Genomic DNA, 22,309 nt, shown 5'->3' with positions numbered 1-22,309 from the left:
ACTTGATATTTTCTTTGTGTAAACTGACCAATTTTCACAAAAAGGAATAGTGTTAACAAAGAGAACACGAGTGGTCTCATCTGAAAGGGAGGCTCAAGGCTACCCCCACCATTTGCTTTTGGTATATTCTTATCATCCTGATTATTCAGACTAAACAGAAATATTACTGACAGCAACATTCTGACCCCCATCACAAAATCCTGCAAATAAAGACATACTTCTACTAGTAACCAATAGAAGTCCAACTCCTCACTGTTTCAGTGATTCTGTGCACATGCAGCATTCTTTTTATCATTCGATTGCCTAATTTAACACCAGTAGTGAAATTATGAAAATTCTGAATATTAAAAACTTGCCAGCAGGAAACACTGACACAGATATCTATTGCATTAATTTCAATTCCCCACTCCCTCCCACCAAGGATTTACTTCCCAATACATCCAAAAGCAATATTATGATGGATGAATGTCTAGCACAAGATGGAATCTGGTGCCTTATGCTACCAAACTTCAGATACAAAGAAATCTGGGAAAGATAGAGAAGGTACTCTATAATTTCCTGTTATAAAATGGGCACTTCAGAGTCAAAGACTTAGAGAACTGGGTAAGGTTAAAATAAAGTCCCATGCAAGCATGCATGTATACTGGTATCATGAAAGCTACCCTGCTGAGAAACTTAAGCAAAACCTGATCATATTGAGAGTCCCAGAAGTGACCTGTTTTCCAATGAAGCAATTAAGGAGCCCATTAAGACCATGTGGAAAATTAAAAAGTGTAATTCAGAGCCCCCAAAGATGTTGACAAAATAGTTACCATCATTAATAACAGTGACATAAGTTTAATCTCAGAGATACCAAAGTCATATTTTTGATGTGGATAACTCCAGATAAAAGCCAAAGAAGTCCTTACTGACATATATGAGAAAAACCTACAAGAGCATGACCTGACAAGAGAGAAGGATTTGACAATTAACTGCTCTGCACTTCACTACAAAATTCAGATCTAATTCAACTGCAAATTGGGTATTAAACTCTCCCCCAAGGTATAGAAACACTAAAATTTCATGACAGACAGGAAGTCTGTCAGGAAGGAAGAAACACTGTAGAAAAGAGTTCCAGATTGCATTACAAAATAGCACATTGTCAATTTCTTATGCCAGTCCCCACATGGCACCATTTGTTGGCATTATTTTAAAACAGTTAACTGTCAAGATAGCAGTACCTTTGCAGCCAGACACCAAGGCAGAGATGTGACTTGTAATCCAAATTTTGAAGGAAGAAGAGAAAGCTTGCTGAAATTTATCACGGAACATTGGATCAGTATGGTGAAGCAATCATGAGTCAACAGCAAGTAGTCTATGAATGGGTGAATAAGTTTAAGAATGGTATCAAAGTGGTGAGGATCCTCCTTGATCAGGACAGCTACATCACGTCATGGCATTAGAAGCCATAGCAGCAATGGAAGAACTCAAATGGAAAGTGTCACATTACTATTGAAGAAACTTTCAGCATACAAGATTAGTGTTGGTTTAGCACACATTATCATAAGTGAGGAGTTGCACTTTTGACATATGTGTGATCAATGGATTCCTTCGAGTTTAAGGCAATGGTCAGGCCACACCTAGAGTACTGTATACAGGTCTGGAGGCCTCATTTCAAGAAGGATGTAGAGCTGCTGGAACGAGTACAGAGAAGGGCAACAAGATTAGTGAATGGAACAAAGGGGTGCTCTTACGAAGAAAGGCTTAAGTTTTGCAAATTACAGTGTCTGGAGACCAGGCACCAGCGAGGTGATCTGATAGAGGTGTATAAAGCCTTGAATGGTTTAAGCATGCTCAATGCTGATGGAATTCTTCCTCTAGCTCAGAAAAATCACCTGAGAGGGCATAAATTCAAATTGAGGAAAGACAGATGTAGGATAGACGTGCGGAAATTTGCCTTTAGCCAGCGGGTGGTTGGTTAGTGGAACAGACTTCCATCCCTTGTGGTGGAGGTTGATAGCCTAAATAAGTTTAAGGCTCAGCCGGACAGGTATTTTGAACGAACAGAGGGGTGAAGTGGAAGTGGGTTTTTTTTTTTTTTTTTTTTTTTGGCTGATGCTGCATAAGCTTGCTTTCTTGCATCAAATGCCTCTACTAATGCTAATGCTAATGCAAATTGCATCATCTGAAAACTAGCACTAAAACTGAAGGAAGTGAGGGTACATGTTCCACTTCTTCAATGGTATGAGCAAAAAGGAGATGTCTTCTCAGAATATGTACTAACTGGACATGAATCCTGGGTGCACTATTACACAGAAGAAATCAAAAGCACAAGTTCAGAGTGGTGCCATGTAGGATCACCTCAACTGAAGAAACTCCATACCCAGGCATCAGTCAGGAAAGTGTTACTCACTGTATTCTGGAATCATAAAGGAGAGATTTTGTATCATTATCTGAAGAGAGAAAAAACAGTAATGTGTGACAAATACTATGATGTGCTTCTGAATCAATAAGAGAGAATAAGCCAAAATAAACATCATGATTTGCTGTCCTCAGTTGTGTGCACATATGATAATGGCCATTCTACCATAAATCAGATACAGAAGATAAAGTATGAGATAATACCCTATCCTCCATATTCGCCCGACTTAGCTTCATGTTATTATCATCTTTTTTGGCAACACAAAAATACACTAAGAGGATGTCACTCCTTATCAGATGAAGAAGTCAAGGCAGCAGTGCACAAATGGCTTCTACACTAACCACAAAACTTCTCTGAGGAATCCAAGGAATTATTGCAATACTGGAGAAAGTGTGTGTGTGTGTGTGTGTGTGTGTGTGTGTGTGTGTGTGTGTGTGTGTGTGTGTGTGTGTGTGTGTGTGTGTGTGTGTGTGTGTGTCAAACAAAATAGGGACTACATTCAAGATTTACATGAATAGTTCCCTTGTTGTTCATAAAATACAACTTTTACTTAACTTTACAGTTTTCACTTGAATGACCCTTGTATAAAGCCATGGTTAGGGGGTTCGTACCAATAACTAACTAGTAAGGTTCTCTTACTGCCTAATTATGTAGTACTATAGAGCTTACGTAAATTCAAGAACTGACAGATATTAGATGTGAGCCATGTGACTGTGTTGTCTTTCCTTACTTTTTTTTATTTTTTAAGGTAGATGCCCAATTAATTTAATTTGGAAAAACAAAACTAGATATATATGAAAACTAGGTATATATTTTGAAAACTAGGTATATGTGAAAAACAGAAAATTTAATAATGTTTATTTATCTAATAACAAATTTTCAGGACTCACCCGAAATGAAGGGATATCACGAGCACTAAGAAACTTTTCATTTGTATTACTGATTCCTAGCACCATCCACGTAACAAAATAAACAAATATATTTGATGCTACTGTACATGCATATCTGAAAATATCATAAAAAACATTACATATACACACACACATAAACACACAAAATAGTATAAAGTTAGATTAAATAACATTTAGAGAGAATAATATATAAATACAATAAATAATATAAAAAGTAATGTGAGACAAAACTAATACCCCTGTATACCTAATTAAACATTATGACTGCTGTTAACATGAGAATATATATAAGCTAATATAAGAGCAGCTAGGTATATGTACCCTGTATTACCATAAAGTACCTTTGCTCTATGGGGGGAAAAAACTGTAATAAAAAAAATGAATAAACACACAAAAAAACAGTTGCCAAATACTGATAGCATACTGTAAACAGGCTTTTCACCAAGGGCTGTTGCTGTTCAATGAATGGCAGTCTCTAAGCTGCCTAACTATAACTTTAGACACAATCAGAAATAGATGGCTATATATCACATTACTGATTAGGCACATTAAATGATGCTAGTACTTGACAATGAGCTACACACTTTTTTTGATAACAGGACAAAGGCATGTTTATATTTATACTGGGTACATATAAACGAAAATGTTGTTGTTGTTTGTTTGGTTTTTAGGAGCATTAGCAATATATAGGTGATACTGTTCGTGTTTGGGGTTTTCATTAAAAAAAAAAAAAAAAAAAATATTGCTCCGGGGATATGCGGTGGTCATTCCCTGACCTTGCCGCATCCTCCGTATTTGGTGGGCACAGGCTCGAACCCCGGTCTAATCAAGAAGCATGTGCTAAGCACTGCTGCTCCTGCCTACCTGGCTACGGAGGCACTTAAACGAAAATGACACATACACACAAAAGAAAATGAGAAATTATGTCTATAAAGCAACGTGCATAGGCGCCTCCGTAGCCAGGTGGGAAGGAGCAGCAGTGCGTAGCACACGCTTCTTGATTAGACCGGGGTTCGAGCCCGTCACCACCAAATACGGAGGATGCGGAAAGGTCAGGGAATGATCACCGCATATCCCGGAGCAATATGGCCTTAGTTGCTAATGCTCCTAAAAACCAAATAACAAACAAACAAACAGCAACGTGCATGCAAGTGAGAAAGAGAAAAACAACAGAATGCAAAGGTACATTTAAAATTCACATCAGGTACATTAATATAGCCTGAGAGAAAAGGAAACAAGTAAAACTAACAAAAACTTAAAATCCATAAAATTAAAAAAAACCTCAAAACTGGTCTTATTATCACCAACATTGTTTAACTATAACTTCAAAAATCTCAACATAACCTTCAAAACTCTTCAGTCATCAACAAACCTTGACATTTGACAAATTAGAACAGTAAAATCATGGTACTCTGAAGAAATTATTTTTATTCATTCACAAAATATATTAGTAGTATTCATAGTAATTAAATGAAGAAAATGATTAAATATTTTCTGCTGATGACATTGACAAAGAATATTTATAGTAATAAGAATTCCTTTGAAAACAAACTTAAGTACAGATGATACTTATCAAGAAAATCTGACCTATAAGACTTGATCAATTAATATATTGCAAATTCAATTTCATGTTTTTTAATTCTTAATAAGTTGTTATATTTTTAACTTATTTTCATACATTTTAATAAACTGACATATTTTAACAATTTTTCTGTAAGCTATGCATTTTTTTATTTGTCTAAAAATGTCAAAACTTGAATCAAGTTTTTTGTTTCATTTAGACATTAATATAGTTAATAATGAACAAGTTTGTTAATGTATGCAGTGCATTACATTTCAGGTGCATTAGCAAATAATAATAATTCATTATTTATAACATAGGAAGGAAAGCAATAACTTATGCATGATACTTAGAAACAAAATGCTGATACTTAGAAAGCATTTTATTTCTGAGTATCAGCGAAATTAGCATTAGCCGAGGCATATGATGCAAGAAAGCAAGCTTATAAAGCATCAGTCAAAAAAAAAAAAAAAAAATACCATTTCACACATCCATTTACTCTAAAAGTTTATCCAGTTCTTCCTAGAATTTAAATAGGCTATCAACTTCCACAACGACAGATGGAAGTTTGTTCCAGCAATCGACTACCTGCTGGTTAAAGGCAAATTTCCGTGCATCTATTCTACAACTGTCTCTCCTCGATTTGAAATTATGCCCCCTCAGGTTTGTAATCTGAGTAAGAGGAAAAATTCCATCAGCACTGAGCCTGCTCAAACCATTCAAGGCCTTATACACCTCAATCAGATCTCGAAGGTGCCTAGTCACCAGATGCTGCAATTTGCAGAACTTAAGCCTTTCTTTGTAGCAGGATCCTTTCATTCCTCTCACCAATCTTGTTGCCCTTCTCTGTAATCATTCTAACAACTCTACATCCTTCCTAAAATGAGGCCTCCAGACCCACATGCAGTACTCAAGACATGGCCTGACCACTGCCTTATACAAAGCAAAATTATACAAAATTCCTGTATATCATTGACAAGACCCCATGATCTTCTCTGACAGCCTGACTGCACTGCTCAGAAAACTTCATATCTGCCTGCACAATTACCCCCAAGTCTGTTTCATTCTCCACTACCTTGAGTGTAGTACTGCACGGTTGGTATGTTTCTCTAGGATTACTTCTACCCATATGCAGTACTTTGCATTTTTCAATGTTAAACTTCAGTTGTCACTTCTCAGCCCATCTGTCCAGCTTTTCTAGATCCTGTTGCAGCAACAGGATCTAGAAATGAATTGCCAATTCATTTCTCCAAACCAGTGTGTGGAAGCAGATATAATATCTAGTATATGTGTATAGCCTATGTGACATTAAGTAATAATTGCTGGTTTTCTATTAGTCCAATTTTAATGATATTTGGGAAGGCTCAACAAATCATTCTAAAAGAGTGAAATATAAAATTACATGAAAATCCATTTAGTAGGAATCAAGTTATTACATGCAGGTGGATGAGAGAGAAATAATATTGCTGGATTTTTCTTGATCTGATTTTAATGAAATTTGGAATGGCTTGACTAATATTTCTATAAGATCCAAATATAAAATTTCATGAAAATCCATCCACTGATAGTCGGAGTTATTACATGCAGATGGACAAAGAAATAATAATTTCCAGATTTCTACTATCCAATTTTAATTACATTTGGGATGGCTGAACAAATATTTTTATAAAGCCCAAATATCAAGCTGCATGAAAATCCATCCACTAGGAGCCAAGTTATTACATCTGGATGGCCAGAAGGATGTGGTGAAGACAACATGCACATTACACATATATGCTAACAAGCCTAAATATTCAGAATTATCTATTTTAGCCAACCAGATCTGTCATCCAATTAAACAGTCAATCCAACATTGAGATTAAACCTAGAAATATAAAAAAAAGTTCTCTATTATTTTCCTAACTTGGAAGCAATGTTGCGAGTTAATATATACCAACAATACAAAACACTAAAGAAACTTAAAACCATAATATAGGTAACCCCCGTATAACATGGTACTTCTACAACAAAGTTTCGTTCTAACACGGTTTGAGAATTAACACAATCCTCGCACAACATGGTACTTATATAACACGGTTTGAGAATTGCGGGAAATCTTGCATAAAATGGTATTTTTGAGCTTTTGTGCTGGGAAAACCTCGCTATTATGTTAGATGTAATTTTAAACATTTCCATTCCTTTTGTAATCCCCGCTGTTGACTTGCTAATCATTATCGCCTTCATAATATTTTTCCAAAGCATATTTCTGGAGGTCATGACCATAAAACAATAAAAACAATTTGCAGTTTCTGGTTTATTGGTTTTTTCTGTTAGTGTAATCAATTATAAACGGGTAGTAAACTCGATCTTTTTGCATTTGCTATAGTACCAACGGATGGAATTCTGTGGGTTTTCACGTTATTAGGGTGAAATGTGTTTCCCCTTCTGAAATGAGTTTCTGAAATAAATTTTTAGAAACTCATTATTCCATATCTCACTCGTGCATATCGTATTTATTGAAACTTGTGCATGCCATGTTCTTTGTTATTAATTGCTTATCATTTTTATTGTTTTAAATTTTACAACAAAAAAAAAAAAAAAAAAAAAAAGGTGAGTGAACAGAAATAGCAATTAATTAGTATGTACATATTACGGTACGTATTAATTAAGCTATGTACGTAAGCATAAATTTATTTTTATTTTGCTAACTGAAAAATATTCTTCCGATTTTCACATATCATTTAACTTTGTTAATTGGTAAGGTAATAAAGTTAAATTTGTGCTTTATATCTAAGCGGGGGTACACTGTATTTTGTTGGGAGATCCCTGGGTTAGGAGATCCCCTTTTTGTACTGTGCTTCTGTGCTATTGAACTTGTGCTTGTTTAAGTTTGTTTGTTTGTTTGGTTTGGTTTTTAATGGCGCATTGGCAGCTAAGGCCATAATGCGCCAAGTCAAGTTTAAAATGCTATTAAATATTTTGGTAGCCAAGGCTACCACGTCAAACAATTAATTATGTTAAAAAGGTATAAAAGTTAGATCTTTGTATAAAAATTAATAAATTGTAAAAAGTTAAAAACGTCAGACATATTGTGTCTGTCACCTATAATCTGACTGAGTGTAAATGGCTCAGTCAAATTATTAAAAGCGGTAAAATACAAGCATCGTGCTTCTATAAAAACAGGACATTCTATTAAAATATGACGGACGGTTAAAATAACATTGCACATCTCGCACATAGGTGGGTCATCCGCCCTCAGCAAGTAGGAATGGGTTAGATGACTAGGACCTATGCGGAGCCGAGCAAGAACAACTTCCACTCTTCGGACCCTGCGTAGACTGGACTGCCATTGCATAATTACAGGCTTGATGTGATGTAATTTATTTGTGGCCTGTCCATGCCAAGAATCTTGCCATTGGGAAAGTAGTTTAGAACGTATTATTTGCCTGTAGTCTGTATAGGGGACTGACAGGCAATAATTATCCAGGGAAATAGCTGATTTGGCAGCGGCATCAGCCGATTCATTTCCCCGGATCCCAATGTGGCTTGGGATCTAGCAAAAACGAATATCGAATTCTAATTTCTTGAGAGAAAAAAGAATCTGCCGGATCCTGGACAGGATCGGATGAGGGTTAAAACTCACCGATACCAGAGCCTGTAACACGCTCAATGAATCGCAATAAATCATATACCTCTGGTAGTCGTGATTTTTAATGTGATCTAGGGCTGTTTGTATTGCATGCAACTCTGCAGTATAAATGCTAGTTTCTTGTGATCTTATAGGATAATGTTTTGTGAGGGAACACAACAGCAGATCCCACATGACATTCTAACTTTGAGCCATCTGTATAGATTGGCAGAAAGTCAGAATACTGCTGTCTATGTGATGCAAAGAGTTGCTGGTAGACAGATGGCGGTGTAGTAGCCTTCTCCCAGGTCTTAAGGGAGAGGTCGCAAGTTGGAGAATAAGCATGCCAGGGTGGAAAGAATTGCCTTGGTGACTGGGCAACGTTGTCTACCGTCAAGTTTAGCTCATTCAGCAGCCCTTGAATGCGAATACCAAAAGGTTTGTTGGCAGTCCGACAGGTGTTGTAGAGGTTTGCCCAGTGCGGCTCAAAAATGGATGACCACGTGGGATGATCGGGCAGGGATTTTAATTTGAAGGCGTACTGTAAGGACAACTGCTTACGTCGAAGAGACAGAGATAGTTCATTTGCTTCAACGTAAAGGCTTTGGACAGGAGATGTGCGAAATGCTCCAGTGGCTGTCCGGATGGCTTGATGGTGGATTGGATCTAACCACCGAAGTGCACTATCTCTAGCAGAACCATAGACCTGAGACCCATAGTCGAGTTTGGAACGGACAAGTGCCCGGTAGAGACGAAGAAGGGTAGCACGATCTGCGCCCCGTGAGGTTGACGAAAGGGCATGAAGGATGTTAAGCCCTTTGACACATCTTGTCCTCAGCTGACGAATATGTTGTAAAAATGTCAGCTTTTTGTCGAAAATAAGTCCAAGGAATTTGAATTCTGCTACAACTGGGATGTTATTTTGCCCAAGCCTGGGTCAGGATGAAGATTAATTCTGGGTCAGGATGAAGATTACGTTTGCGACAGAAGTGTACACAAACAGTCTTCTGTGATGAGAATCTGAACCCATTAGCCAAAGACCAAGCTGTAAGATGGTCAATGGTTTTCTGCAGTTGCCTTTCAATGACCCTCATATTGCATGAGTGACAAAATATAGCAAAGTCATCAACATAGAGGGCATTGTTTACAGTGGGTGGAAGTTGTTCTGCGATAGAGTTTATTTTGATTGTGAAAAGCGTGACACTTAGAACGGATCCTTGTGGGACTCCCTCTTCCTGAGAGAAAACTCGAGAGAGGATGGATCCTAAACGGACTTGAAACTGGCGATTCGAAAGAAAGTTTTTAATAAAAAGAGGAAGGTTACTTCTAAGACCAAAGTTATGGAGGTCTTTTAAAATCCCAAATCGCCAGGCTGTGTCGTACGCTTTTTCAATATCAAAGAAAACTGCTACCAAATGCTCGGATTTAATAAAAGCATCACGAATGGACGTTTCCAATTGGATTAAATGATCCAGAGTGGATCGATTTCTTCGGAAGCTGCACTGTGTCCTGGAAAGCAGACCATTTGTTTCTAAATACCATACGAGGTGTGCATTAACCATTCTTTCCAGGATTTTGCACAAACAGCTTGTCAGAGCAATAGGACGATAGTTACTTGGATTGCTAGGGTCTTTTCCTGGTTTTGGGAAAGAAAGGACGATAGCCCTTTGCCAGGAATCCGGAAATTGTTTGTGAATAAAAATTCTGTTAAACAGAATTAACAGGTGATCCTTAGATTGTGGTGAGAGGTGTTTTAGCATTTCGTAGTGGATGTCATTGGGCCCCACAGCACTTGCATGTGTGAGAAAGAGTGCTGCATTTAATTCTTCCTGTAAAAAGGGCTTGTTATATGATTCAAGCCCTTTTGAAGAGAAGTTCGGTGGGTTTTTCTCAATTTTCTTTTTCAGGGCCAAAAACTCTGCGGGAAAAGATGTTGTTGCAGAGATTTTTGCAAATGTTTCCCCTAAAATATTTGCAACTGCAGTTCGATCTGCAATTGGACATACGTTGTGCTTGAGGATCACTGAAGGGCATGGTGCATGGTGAATATTTTCCCTTCATTTTCCGGATCTTATCCCAGACTACTTTTGAGCTAGCAGCCTGAGTTATGGAAGATGTAAAACGAATCCAATATTTCCTTTGGCTCTGACGTCGTACATAACGCGCTTTCGCACGTGCACATTTGAATGATATTAAATTTTCAGTCGTGGGATATAGGCGGAATATCCCCCACGCTTTGTTTTGTGCTTTTTTTGCTGCCGTGCATTCTGAATTCCACCAAGGTTTGGGAAATAGTGGGAACTGGCTGGATGATTTTGGGATTGCAATTGCAGCTGCTTGGACAATCGTTTCTGTGACATACATGACTGCTTCACTGATTGGCTCCTGACTGACTGTAGCAATGTCAAAGTTTGCCAGATATTGAAAGGCATTCCAGTCAGCCTGATCAATCTTCCACCGCGGTAAACTAAATGGCAGACAGGGTCTACCACTAGTTAGTGGTTATTATCACGGGGAAGTGATCGCTTCCATATGGATTTTCTTCTACCTCCCAAGTAAGTGAAGGAAGGAGAGAAGGGGAGCAGACAGAAAGATCAATGGCAGAGAATGTACGGGTAGGCATGTGGAAGAAGGTGTTCGTTCCCACATTTAAGAGGGAGAGGTCATTGTCAATGAGCATACGCTCTATGACTCGCCCCCTTCGATTGATGTTAGCACCACCCCACAGAGAATTATGTCCATTGAAATCCCCAAGAATTAAACAAGGGGAAGGCAATTGCATGATAAGATCATCAAGGCCTTTCTGGGGGATGTCAATCCCAGGTGGCAAATAAACGGAGCAGACAGTTAATAAGAACCCCACTGAAAGGCGAATTGCTACAGCCTCAATGCTAGTTGTAAGCTGCAAAGGCTGAAATGGGATCTGGTTGCCGATGAGGATTGCAACTCCTCCGTGAGCAGGACCATCCACAATTCTATCCTTATGAATGATGGTAATGTTATGCATAGTGGGGTCGTCATTTGCCTTTAAATAAGTCTCCTGTATGTAAAAGCAAGCTGGTTTGTGCTTTTGCAGGAGTGCCTTGATGTCATCAGTATTTTGCCAGAATCCACGACAGTTCCACTGTAGGAATTTAGCCATTATTTTGGCTTGGTGGGTCCATCAGGCGGCTTCCGAGGTACTGAGGGCTTACCTTTTTCAGTTCTGGCTTTCTCCTTCCTGGGGGAAGTATGGACGCTGTCCAGTGTCCATTTCCTCCTCAGCAAAGAGCTCCAAAACTGAGTCTTCTTGTACCTCCTTCTGCTCGACATCCATGTTTTCTTGGGTACTAGGTGGTATTTCACCTTTCTTATTCTTTTCTTTTGCATTTGCTTTTGTTATTTGTAGAGCATTAGGAGGTGCCGATATAGGAGTGGCAGCTGATTGGTCCTTCTGTGCAGGTTTTTGGGAGCTTAAAAGATAACGTGCGATGGGAGTAAATGATTCTTTTGGAGGGACGGACATGTCCGGCTGAGTCCCAATCGAACACCTCCCTGCTACCTTCTGGGCGTAGGTAGGTTTTTTGATGTTGAGAGGTTTCACTCCTTTCCTTGCCTCCTGGTACGATATGTTTAGCTCTGCCTTCAGCCGTTGAATTTCTTTTTCTTCTTTCCACCTCTGACATGCTCTTGAATAGGCTGGGTGTTCTCCCTCACAGTTAATGAAGGTGGGTTTCGTGGCTGAACATGCTGTTGTTTCGTTGTCCTTTGCACCACATCGAGCGGATGCAAGGACTCCACGGCAGGCCATTTGAGAATGTCCATATTTCTGGCATTTAAAACACCGTAAAGGGTTTGGAACATATGGACGCACTGGACAGTTGATGTAGCCAGCTTTAATCTCATCAGGAGGTTTGGGAGAGTTAAAAGTCAGGATAACACTCCTGGTTTTAACAATTTTTCCATTCCTTCGCGCAGTGATTCTCTTGATGGCAATAACTCCCTGTGGTTTTAATTCGGAGCAGATTTCCTCCTCGGTGACGTTGAGAAGGTCCCACTCCGAAATAACACCTCTCGATGAATTTAGTGTTCTGTGTGGTGTCACTGTTATGGGTATTCCTCCAATTGATGTTACTCGGAGTAGATGTTCAGACTGCCTGTCATTTTTTGTTTCAATCAAGAGATCCCCAGAATGGAGCCTCTTAACTGACTTGGGTGTACCTGCTAACCCATCCAACCCTTTTTGTATAAAAAAGGGTGACATTTTACCAATCGGTGTTTCGTTGGTGGAATGCATTATTAAGAACCTTGGGACAGGCCCTGATGGTAGTTCGGTTCGCTGCCTCTTTGTAGCAATAATGCTATCTGCCTCTCCGTCATTATTTTCAGATAGGGACCGGGTTGGGGCCCCTGAAGGAATATGTTTATCAGGATTCATGAAGTTTTGAAGTGGTTCAGTGCCCGGGCTCCCCACCCACCACGGAGCCCAAAGGGATGCCCACTACCCGGCATGCAATAAATGCGCTTGGGAGTGGAACGCCAGGGCTACCCAGACACTATACCCGCACCGCCGCCAGCCTGAATCCTGTCCCTCGGACCATGAGGGTAGGGGCGTGGCATTGACACGGTTGACCCTCGTAGGCGAGCCTACTAGCCGATTGATCCTAGCCGGGCCTTCCAGGACCACCCGTCTTGTCAAAGCAGGGGCCAAAGTGGTGTATTGAAGCTGGGCCCCCTCAACCACCAGGATCCCCCTTTCCGAATTTCCACGGGTCGCAGCGCACGGCAAACACGCTGGATTCCATTGATGTAAGCCTGGAACCTGGGCTGTGGGCGTTGGATCCCAGTGATGCTATTCTGGAAGTCCAGCAGCGTCACTGGGAGGTCCCCTCACCACGTACAGGTGCCCACGTCGAGGGGCTTGTTTAAGACCATAAAAAATTGTGACTTTGAAGTGTCCAGAAGGTACACGAAATCAAGATGCTGCAGAAGAGATTGTGCTTAGCAGCAATGAAGAGGAAGAAAATTAAATGAACGTACATTACCTGACATATAAGTATCAGTTTGTAAGGTAAGATGTTTGTTCAGTTATTACTATTTAAGTTACTACTATTATAAAAATAAAGTTAAAATATTAAGTTATTACTACTATAAAAATAAAGTTAAAATATTAAGTTATTACTACTATAAAAATTAAGTTTCTGATAGTTATAAAAAATGGTGTATTTTTGTTAGCTTTTGGAATGTAACTCCCCCCCCCCCCTTTTTGTACTGGTTCTTAGTCCGGTATAACACGGTTTCACATTACGTGAGATTTTGTAGGAACCAAACAAGGGTTACCTGTATACACAAAAAGAAAATCAAGCACTAATAATACACGGCCATGACAACCTATGCTGTTTTAACTTCCACATCTGCATGTTTTGTTTAAAGAGTGTGTTCAACTCCATCTCTTACTCTCCTCTTAGAAAAAACAACAGATGCGCACTAATGTTAGTAGTATGTATTCATGCATGAAGGCATCTTGAAGAATTTCACTATATTAAATCAAATTATTATTTCATTGTTTTATGAAAGTATCCAGTACATCCCAAATATACACATTTCTGAATTTTATTATATGAAATTCAAAATTTTTTTTTCCTTAGTTACTTCATCAGTGAATCAGTAACTAAGGAAAAAAAAATTTTGATAAATGCTGGATCTATAGATCATTGGATCTCATTAATTATGAAAATTATATATTACATTATATTTCAAATTAAACATACCTATAAGCTCCTAGTTCTGCCCTTTCACTAGAAATTGGTGTTAAATCTGGAATTAAAGATAAGTGAGACACCTGTACAGCTGCCCATCCAAACTGGAAAATTACAATAAAAGGTGCGTAGTAAATAAATTGAGCATTCTGAGGAGAATGGGAGCATCCGAGACACTCGTTAAAAATAAATGGAAAAGTCCCAACAACACATATTGTACCTGTAATACAGAAACTACATTAATATGAATACTACAATACACTAAAAACGTGATAAATATAACAACTATAGCTTTTTTAATTATATAAATTTTTTTTAATTTAAATATCAATTTTTTTTTTAAATCTCCACTTGAAATGTAATTTTCAACATGTTCCCCAAGGTGGGGGTGTACATATTTTTAAATTGGTTTAAAATATTGAGATTAGTGTAAAATACAGGGCAAATGACAGCAAATTCCTAAATAACAAATATCAATAACTTCTCAATTTTTTTTTTTTAAATCTCCACTTGAAATGTAATTTTCAACATGTTCCCCAAGGTGGGGGTATACCTATTTTTAAATTGGTTTCTCCACAAGAAAAATAATACTGCATCATCCCACTTGTAAAGACAAATTCAGTGACAGCATGCAATGCAACTTTCACCCATACTACAAAACATGAAAAACCACAACATAAATCAATTTATAACTGATAAAAGCAGTTTGAAAGCAAAGGAATATACAAAGGAAGAGTCTGGGTTGCTTTCCTCCGAAACACGCTGATGAAACAGTGCAATGTACAAGGTCTGTCACAAAACTAATGCGACTGATTTTATAAAAAAAATTTATTGTAAACTTTTCTACAACTGAAGGTTCTCTCCTTCAAAGCACCTTCCTTGAAAAGGTACATGTTGCCTCCAGTACTCCTTCCATCCCCTTAAGCAGTGCTGGAAGTCTTCTTCTGCAAGGTCCTTCGGTGTCAGTTACGACACTTTGGATATTGTTGATCATTCAAAATAATGTCCTTTCAGGCAATACTTGATCTTTTGAAAAAGTTGCATAGCAACACATCTGGGTAATATGATGGCTGCAGGAGCACTGGAATGTTTGTGGAGGTCAAAAATTCCACAACAGACATGATGTCTGTTCAGGAGTTTTTGATGTGGATGGATGCATTGTCATGATGCAAAATCCAATTTTTGGCCTTTTCAGGTCAAAAAACTAAAACCCCTTTTCCATAGCAGTTCAAGGACTTCTCAGTAGAAAAGTTTGGTCAACAGTTTTACCTTAAGACAAACTCTTTGTGTACCACTGCACACTGATGAATATCAATTCGATTCTGGATTTGCTCATTCGTGCTTTCTTCAGGAATGGCAAATTTGCAGTGTGCTATTCTTCACTCTGTCTTTTCGTTTACAGGCAGACTATGAAAAATCCTTGGCAAAGGATGCAAAGAAAAACAGAAAAGAGTTCTTTACATACTTGAACTCGAAAAGGAAAGGGATGAATCAGATTGGTCCACTGGATATTGATGGTTCAACAGTTGAGGATCCTGCTCAGGTGGCTAACAATCTAAACGAGTATTTTGCATCTACATTCACGCATGAGGAGTTATTCAGGAAGGAGAATGATGTAGGTAAAGTAAACATTGGCAGTGAGCTGGATGATTTTGTAATAACTGAGAGGAAAGTGGAGGAGAGATTGTTGAGGATAAACATTAAAAAGGCACCTGGGGTGGATGGGATCTATCCAGTTATATTAAAGGAGGCAGCAAAGGAAGTATGCAAACCCCTAGCCATAATTATGAGAGCTTCTTTGGACTCAGGGGAGGTACCCATAGATTGGAGATGTGCAAATGTAACCCCAATTCACAAAGGAGGATTAAAGGCTGACACAAGTAATTATAGACCTGTTAGTTTAACTTCTGTTCCAGGTAAATTAATGGAGGCACTGGTTAAAGAAGCACTGCAGGATCATCTAGACAAGAATTCAGTTATAGCTCAGACGCAGCATGGTTTTGTTAAGGGCAGGTCTTGCCTGACCAATTTGATTGGATACTATGATGTAGTCACAAAAGAACTGGATGCAGGGAATAACTTTGATATTATATATTTGGATCTTAGAAAGGCTTTTGATACTGTTGCACATGGAAGACTGCTGCACAAATTGGAGCAGTGTGGCATTGGAGGCAAATTGCTGCTATGGATAAGGGGATGGTTGAGTGGCAGAAGACAGAGAGTGGTAATCAATGGACACTGCTCAACCTGGACTAATGTTATTAGTGGAGTTCCTCAAGGTTCAGTGTTGGGTCCGTTGTTGTTTTCGGTGTTTATGAATGATATTGATGATGGGATATCAAGTTTAATGTCCAAGTTTGCAGATGATACAAAGGTTGGCAGGGTCGTTAAGGACAATACTGACGCTATGCTGCTGCAACAGGATCTGGAAAGGTTGAACAGATGGGCTGAGAGGTGGCAAATGAGGTTTAACATCGACAAATGTAAAGTGCTGCATATGGGAAACAGTAACCCCAGAGCAACGTATCAACTCTGCGGTACTACACTGACAGTGGTGGAGAATGAAAAGGACCTGGGGGTAATTGTGCAGGCAGATATGAAGTTCTCTGAGCAGTGCAGACGAGCTGCAAGAGTAGCTCATGGTGTCTTGTCAATGATATACAGGAATTTTTCTAGCAGGGATAAGGAGGTGATTATTCCCTTGTATAAGGCAATGGTAAGGCCACATCTTGAGTACTGTATACAGGTCTGGAGGCCTCATTTCAAGAAGGATGTAGAGCTGCTGGAACGGGTACAGAGAAGGGCAACAAGATTAGTAAATGGAACAAAGGGTTGCTCTTACGAAGAAAGGCTTAAGTTTTGCAAATTACAGAGTTTGGAGACTAGGCACCGGCGAGGTGATCTGATAGAGGTGTATAAGGCTTTGAATGGTTTGAGCATGCTCAATGCCAATGGGATTCTTCATCTTTCTCAGAATAATCACCTCAGAGGGCATAAATTCAAATTGAGGAAGGACGGATGTCGGATAGATGTGCGGAAATTTGCCTTTGGCCAGCGGGTGGTTGGTTGGTGGAACCGACTTCCATCACTTGTTGTTGAAGTTGATAGCCTAAACAAATTTAAAGCTCAACTGGACAGGTATTTCGAACAAACGGAGGGGTGAAATGGGAGTGGGTTTTTTTTTTTTTTTTTTTTGGCTGATGCTGAATAAGCTTGCTTTCTTGCATCATATGCCTCTGCTAATGCTAATGCTAATGCTCTCCACAATCTCCTCTGTTGTTGATGAGATGGACAGGTCTACGTGTGCATGGTTCATCTTCAACAGCTTTACATCCTTCAAAAAAGTCTCATGCCATCTGAAAACTTGCTTAGGATAAATATTGATCTCCATAAGCTCTCTTAACTTTTCATACGTTTCCATTATACTTTCATTCAGTTTGATGCAAAGTTTGATGCTGCAATTTTGCTAGATTTTTTCTGCTGCATTTTTTTTTTTTTTTTTGTGATGTGCAGTTGACAAACACGATGTGGTTGCTTACTTCACAATGACTCAACATACACTGAATGAATTGAGACACAACTACTCTCAATTTTTTCAAGAATTCAATTTTTTTTTGATATAGAGTCTTTTCATTAAACCCTTTATTTCTTGTACATTTCTTGTGTAGAGGGGGGGTTCAACCTATATGCTGATAAGCAGCATGTGTGCACAGTGCACCATACCACATTTTATCATCTTATAAAATCAGTCTCATTAATTTTGTGACGTAACTCGTATACACAAAGTATTTCAGCAAGGCCTACAAAAATTCACTTAAAGCTATGAAGTGAACATGCCTCAAACAACAGTCTGGTACATTCTCTATAAGCCTTTACTTTTGAAAGCGTACAAGTTGCAGTTAGCACAGGCATTAAAACTGATAGACAAATGGAAACAAGACAAGTTTTGTTCTGGTTTTTTACAATAGGTGGAAGAGCATGGCAGCAGAGCTTGTTTTCAATGATGAAATCACTTTTCACTTGAGAAACTTAGTTAGCTTGAATGTACAAAGATCTTTTAAGTTGCCACTGTGGCCAAAATTCAAACACAAGAATTCAATTTTTTTTTGATATAGAGTCTTTTCATTAAACCCTTTATTTCTTGTACATTACCAATGTCAGTCTCGTTTTCGGTGCACAATTTATAGAACTATTTCTAGCCTTACACTCATTAAATCAAAACTACCACCATAAATAGCATCACTTTGCCATATAATAGCTGGTATACACAGTTCCTTTCTTTTCTATCTCTTTGTTTCAATGCATATTATGCTATATGCATTCCATATAATTCTTTTTAACCAGTAATGTACTTCACTGAACTATCTACAATGACTATGTTTCCTGACAGATTCAGCCTAATGAAAATAGCAGTGATTCAGTTTGATGCATGCATTACTTCTGTGTTAAGTGAACTCGCATTTGATCAACTAAATAACCCTTTTAAGAACTAACATCTGAGAAATAGACAATGTTATACATAATTTATATTTTTAACAATCATAAGAAACAATAATAACATCATGATTAAAACATTTTTAAACTGTCCAAAAAATATCTGTAAAAAGTTAAAGTTCCTTAAACTTGCATTGGACCAGAATCTATATCTCCAGTCTTTTTTTTTTTTTTTTTTTCTGTTCTTTCTATAAGCAAATTAAGATAGAGTCAAACAGTCGCTGCATTACCTCTTCACTCCCACCCACATTTGGAATTAAGCAACGGTTACTAGAATAAGATAAATCTCAATGTCCTTATTTCTATTAATGTTTTGCCTTGTATATGTTAGTTGCACAGCTTCTAACTAATGGACTCTGCCACCAGGGCCTGGCTCAATTGTTGACTTCATATGCATGATGGGATCAATGGATGACACCTGGGTGCATAGATTGAGATCTGACAGAAATACGTTAAACTCCTGATTAATGTATGCTGGTGGCCCAGTGCACTGCAGGTGTCATATTCATATGGCATGGGATGACATGTAGACAATTGCATTATATAAAAATATAAAAATATGTATTATATAAAAATATAGAGTGGAATCCATACCTGCTAGCAATAAACACCGGCAAAGGTTACGATTGCTATACAGCAACTGCATGGGGACCCAGTCCCTATGACTTTTCTCTTTTCCATCCCAGTGGGCCTTCCCTCAAGGAATCCTCCTATTCTCTTCTTCCTATTTCACGTAGCATATGCTTCTTTTCCTCCACCACCATATTCTACCTCTGTATACCTCCCAACTCTATGTCTATCCCCCTATACTGTTTCAATATATATTTTTTTTTAACATAGAACATTCGGCCCCTATCACTTTGCACCTTCATTCCTATTCTAAGGTACCCTCATTCCCATTTCTATACTTTGCCTGGTGGATGCCTTTTGCTTACACCCAACCCTAACTATTTCATCTTTCCCATGCTCTTTTTCAATGTTATATTTTTAATGGCCTCTCCCAAAGAAAGCTCAGGTGACTGTGGTATTGGTCCCACCAGAGAACTGCCCTACTTACCTGACCTGGCTCCCTGCACCAGTGAACAGTAACTAGGGATTGGTGGAGTTTTGGGGGATGTCTAAGTGGGGAGATTAAAATAACCCCAGTTTACAAACCAACCTTTAAAGAGTGATGTATGCATCACAGAGAAACTACTTAAGATTTGGAGGATCCCCCCCCCCAGTGCTGCTAGAAATATACACTAATCCTTATTTCTATTATTTCTTTGCACAGTTTCTAATTAATGGGACGTTGGGCATTAACAGCTATCAATAATTTTAAAAGTCCCAGGAAGAAGCAAAAGCAGACACTCAATCTGTTTAATCAATATCTCAAAGAATTTTGAAGGAAGAAGAAAAGAAAAAAAGATTATTCTGGTTGACTTTTCTTGAAAGCCAATAGTGCAGTGGTATAATGTCTTTAAACCAAAATTTAGTTTATATTGTTTTTATAGTTAATTTTAGGCTAAAAATATCTCTTAACAATTCCTGTTTACAAATAGATCCAGACTTTTGGTTGAATCTTTCATCTTTATTGCATCTTTCTTTGGTTGAAAGATGCAATACTCCAAGTTTACTCTCAGCTACGAGATTTTTATCTCATAATAGTCTTCTACCATATTTACTGGGCCAGTTAAATTTTGGACAAAGAACAATTTGACAATAACTAATTTTGCAAGATCCAGCCTTTTAACCACTGACATCAAATGGCACCTCAATTTCACAAATAGAATTGGGTGCCTTGAATAATCAGGCAAGCTCCAGTGGTGCTCTAGGTTGAAAAAGTAGAAACCCCTGGGGAAAAAAAAAAAAAAATTTCTGTTTTGCAATTTCACAACATACATTTTTGTGTGTGTGCTACTGATATGGTATTTTGCATATTCTCCTAGCAATCCATAAATTGATATGTTTAGTATATGGTTGTTACTAATGCAAATTGATTAGCTATATCTCACATAGAAATCATTTTTAAATGTCATTAATATGTATTTATTAATAATTATTTTCCTCAGAAGGAGTATTCTCTGAATTCATTAAGCTTAAATATTACTGTAAATTTTAAAAATTTCTCCATAAAGCCTATAATTAGTGGTATAGTGTCTTTGAACTCAAATGTCATTTCTGTTGTTTTTGCAATTACTTTTAGGCTATAAAAATATCCCTTTTAATAAATAATCTCAAACCATGTTTGTTGAACAATGGTTATTGGCCTAATACAGCTAATGAAACCCAAAATGAATTATAAACATCTTGTAATCAACAAAATCACATTCCTTAAATTGAGAATTCATCCTTTTCACATTGTAAGCCACAAATCCATATCCCCTGCATTCAGCAATAATCTCTTAGAATAACAGCCCCCAAATTCTTTTGTAAGCATACCACCACTGAAGAACAGGAAAAGTTTCCTATACCGCTAAACTCCAGATTAATTTAACAGTTGTGTTTAGTGCAAATCTCAAACTAAAGTAAATAAAATAAATTTAGCCAATTATAGATAAAATTATGAAGAAAAAATATTTTAGAAATTGCACTTACCTACAAGATGCCATGTTTTCCTTCTACCATATTTACACAACCAAAAACCATCTTTCCTATCAGATTCAAGTCCTATAAATGGAGTTGCTAAAGCATCTGCTACTTGACCAACTAAAAAAAGTCCTCCAGCTATTTTATTATTAAAACTTAAAACAGAATGCTGATAAACAATCAGGTAGGTGAACCATACTGATGCACAGAGGTCATTAAGAACATGGCCAATACTGTATGCAATTCTAGTCTTTAGTGGAAGGAAATGCCTAATAACAACACTTCTTCCTGAAGTTTCCACTTCGGACTGCTTACTGTCTTCTATACCTGATGGCATATTATCTTCCATAGTGGCCTATATAATACAGTATAACTCCTCTTGTTTTTTTTTTCTTCCTTTGTAACTTGAAATAATCTCTGAAAGACTGTAAAAGATAAGCATTATGAGAAAACTTAAAACTTTCAATAAAAAAAAAAAAGTCCAAAATCCATTAAGGTGAACATATCCAGTAAATAACTATACTGAGTAAGTGTGGCTTGATATCAGCATTGGAAAAAACAAAAATAAGAGTAGGAATATATTATGCTGTATATGTTCATATTATGCTGGATATAAATTTAAATTAAGACCACATTGGAAAGCCAGTGGTCAACAATGTATTAATGTGGGATTTATTTAAAAAAATAACTATTGTAAAAAAAAAAGTAGGGAAGAGTTTTTGCTTTGATAAGAGGATTACACACACACAATGGTCTTAGACGTCAAAGTTCTACTCAGTGGTAATTTTAACAAATAAAAAAAAATGAATATGAGAAATGTTCAAGGAAACGATTCTGGAAGCTACTAAACTTTCTATGCTAATAAAAAAAAAAAAAAAGTACTACTTAAGGTAAACATCACAATGGATGTTAAAAGAACTGATGTGCCGACCGGGCTAGCCGGGTGGGTAAAGTACCTGCCTGGCAACCCAAAGGTCGCGGGTTCGAATCCCGCCTCAGGCTTGGATCAAAGTACTGCAAAAAACCTTG

The 22,309-nt window shown here is 37.8% G+C and overlaps 1 protein-coding gene across 1 annotated transcript in view; it reads right to left on the bottom strand.

Annotated features, from left to right (window-relative positions):
* Positions 1–21,638, bottom strand: part of LOC150085270 (major facilitator superfamily domain-containing protein 12-like) — a 78,986-nt gene extending 57,348 nt beyond the window's left edge. Inside the window, exons 1-3 of the mRNA XM_090374507.1 lie at positions 21,290–21,638; positions 14,231–14,438; positions 3,292–3,406 (exon numbers count right to left, since the gene is read on the bottom strand). Of these exons, the coding sequence (XP_090230633.1) occupies positions 3,292–3,406; positions 14,231–14,438; positions 21,290–21,629 (663 nt within the window). The 5' untranslated portion in view covers positions 21,630–21,638. The remainder of the gene's footprint in view (positions 1–3,291; positions 3,407–14,230; positions 14,439–21,289) is intronic.
* Positions 21,639–22,309: the final 671 nt, after the last annotated feature.

The sequence above is a fragment of the Mastigoproctus giganteus genome, chromosome 5 (genome assembly GCF_048544385.1).
Source record: "Mastigoproctus giganteus isolate SK-2022 chromosome 5, ASM4854438v1, whole genome shotgun sequence".
Taxonomy (NCBI): domain Eukaryota; kingdom Metazoa; phylum Arthropoda; class Arachnida; order Uropygi; family Thelyphonidae; genus Mastigoproctus; species Mastigoproctus giganteus.
Note: the sequence above shows the minus strand (reverse complement) of the source record. Positions and strands in the feature narration are given on the sequence as shown.